This window comes from Gossypium raimondii, chromosome 6 (assembly GCF_025698545.1).
Source record: "Gossypium raimondii isolate GPD5lz chromosome 6, ASM2569854v1, whole genome shotgun sequence".
NCBI classification, from domain to species: domain Eukaryota; kingdom Viridiplantae; phylum Streptophyta; class Magnoliopsida; order Malvales; family Malvaceae; genus Gossypium; species Gossypium raimondii.
The window spans coordinates 49,555,605-49,557,860 of NC_068570.1; the positions used below are offsets into that span (position 1 = coordinate 49,555,605).

At 37.8% G+C, this 2,256-nt stretch overlaps 1 protein-coding gene across 1 annotated transcript; it reads right to left on the minus strand.

The window, feature by feature from the left end:
• Positions 1 to 394: 394 nt before the first annotated feature.
• Positions 395 to 1,354, minus strand: LOC105772045 (uncharacterized). The gene has a single exon (XM_012593392.1). The coding sequence runs from the start codon at positions 1,352 to 1,354 to the stop codon at positions 395 to 397; it is 960 nt and encodes a 319-aa protein (XP_012448846.1).
• Positions 1,355 to 2,256: the final 902 nt, after the last annotated feature.

Sequence of the window (2,256 nt, forward strand, 5' to 3'; positions counted from 1 at the left end):
TTCTCCTGATCTTCCTGTGTAATAGCAAGTTGATTATATCCAGAATAGCCATCTAAGAAGCAGTAATAGGCTCTTCCAGCAGGCCTATCCAACATTTGGTCGATGAAAGGAAGTGGGAAGTTGTCATTCCTTGTGGCAGCATTAAGTTTGCAATAATCTATATAGACTCGCCATCCCATAGGAATGCGTGTAGGAATTAATTCGTCTTTGTCGTTGCTAACCACAATGATGCCACTCTTTTTAGGAACGCATTGCACTGGACTTACCCAATTGCTATTAGAAATAGGGTAAATAATTCCAACATCAAGTGATTTTATAATTTCTTTCTTAACAACTTCTTTCATCTTCTTATTTAATCTTCTTTGTTGCTCAATCAATTTCTTGCCTTCATGTTTCAACTTGATCTTGTGCATGTAAAAAGATAGACTAATTCTTGAATATCAGTAATACTGCAAGCAACATCTTGTTTATGTTGCTGAAGAATATGAACCAATTTCTCTTCTTGATTTGCATCCATTGTTGCGGAGACAATAACTGGGAAAGTATTGTTATCACCAATAAAGACGTATTTAATATGAGTAGGTAGTGGTTTGAATTCCAGAGGAGGAGCTTTGTCAATAGATGGCTTGAAAATTGGAGCTGTTCTGTTGGCTAAGTCTAAGGATTTAATCTGCCATCCATGCCTGAGTTTAATATTATTAACTTCAACCATGTTGTCACAATTATCTAATAATTCATCATTAGATGTCACTGCAAACTCCTCAGAAAGTATTGTGCTTTGGTCATTGAATTCTTCCTTAATTAGATTATCTAGCACATCGATAGTATGGTATTGTTCTTTATCCTTGCATTGAATAGATTTGAAAACACTAAAGGTAACGTGCTCCTTATTAAGTCGCATGGTTAGTACACATTTGTAAACACCAATAAGATTTCGTCCGGTGGCTAAAATTGGTCGTCCCAAGATTATAAGAACCTCCTTGTCTACCTCGTAATCAAGTATGATAAAATCGGCCGAAAAAACAAGTTTATCCACATGAACTAAGATATCTTTGATTTGCCTTTCAGGTTGAGCCAAGGATCGATCAACTAGTTGCAATGTCACTGTAGTAGGTTCCATATGACCAATTCCCAACTTTTTGAAAGTAGATAGTTGCATTAGGTTGATGCTAGCTCCCATGTCGCATAAAGCCTTGCCTAAATAATGGTTGCCAATTGAACATGGGATAGTAAAGCTCCTAAGATCATTCATTTTGGGGGGCAACTTATTTGTCAAAACAGCACTACAGCCTTCTGTGAGTGCAATAGTTTCCATATCACTAAGCTTCTTCTTATTGGACAAGAGCTCTTTCATAAATTTCCCATAATTCGAAATTTGCACAAGAGCATCTACTAAAGGAATATTGACCTAAAGTTGTTTCATTGTGTTCAGGAATTGTTCGTACTGCTTATCCTGCTCATTCTCCCTGAATCTTTATGGAAAACTTCTTTGTCTGGTACATCGACAAGCTCTTTAGATTCAACCTTCTCACCAGGGATCACTTCACCAGTATCTTGAGGTGCTGCAGTAGAGTCTGTAGTCAGCTCGCCAGTTTGTTTACCACTATTGAAAGTGACAGCCTTGTAGTGTTCTTTCCCCCTCAGACTGGGATTTTCCGTGTCACTAGGTTGTATGCCCGGTGGTTGAGTTTTTAGATTCGATGTAAGTTGTCCTAATTGTGCCTCTGACGCCCAAATAAAAGATGAATTTCCTTGCACAATAGCTTCTATACGAGTCATATGCTCTCGAATTAAAGCCTCAAGAGCTGCTAACGTGTCAGAAGGAGAAGCTTGCGCGTACTGTTGTCGTCGATGTTCTTGAACATGCTGATTCGTCATTGAAGAGTGTTGTGGCTGCGTTTGATTCTAGTGTTGATGCATTTGGCTTTGTTACGGGTGAATCTGAGTGTGCTGATTTTAGTTCTGCTGTTGTTGATTATAATTCACTTGTATTGAATTATAATTGCCTTGAGTAGATATATTCATATATCGGAATGTTGTAGCATTTTGTCTAGCATTCTGAGTTCCCTAAGATTGTTGATTGTGTGCAAAATAATTATAAGAGGTGCCATAAGAATTGTTCCAGATGTTACTGACATAAAAGGCATTCTCTGCATGTTGTGGATAATCTTTATAGCTGTGGTTGTCACTGCAAATCTCACAAAAAAAGGTAGGAACATCAACTTGTTGAGCGACTTGTATAGGTGTAATGTCATT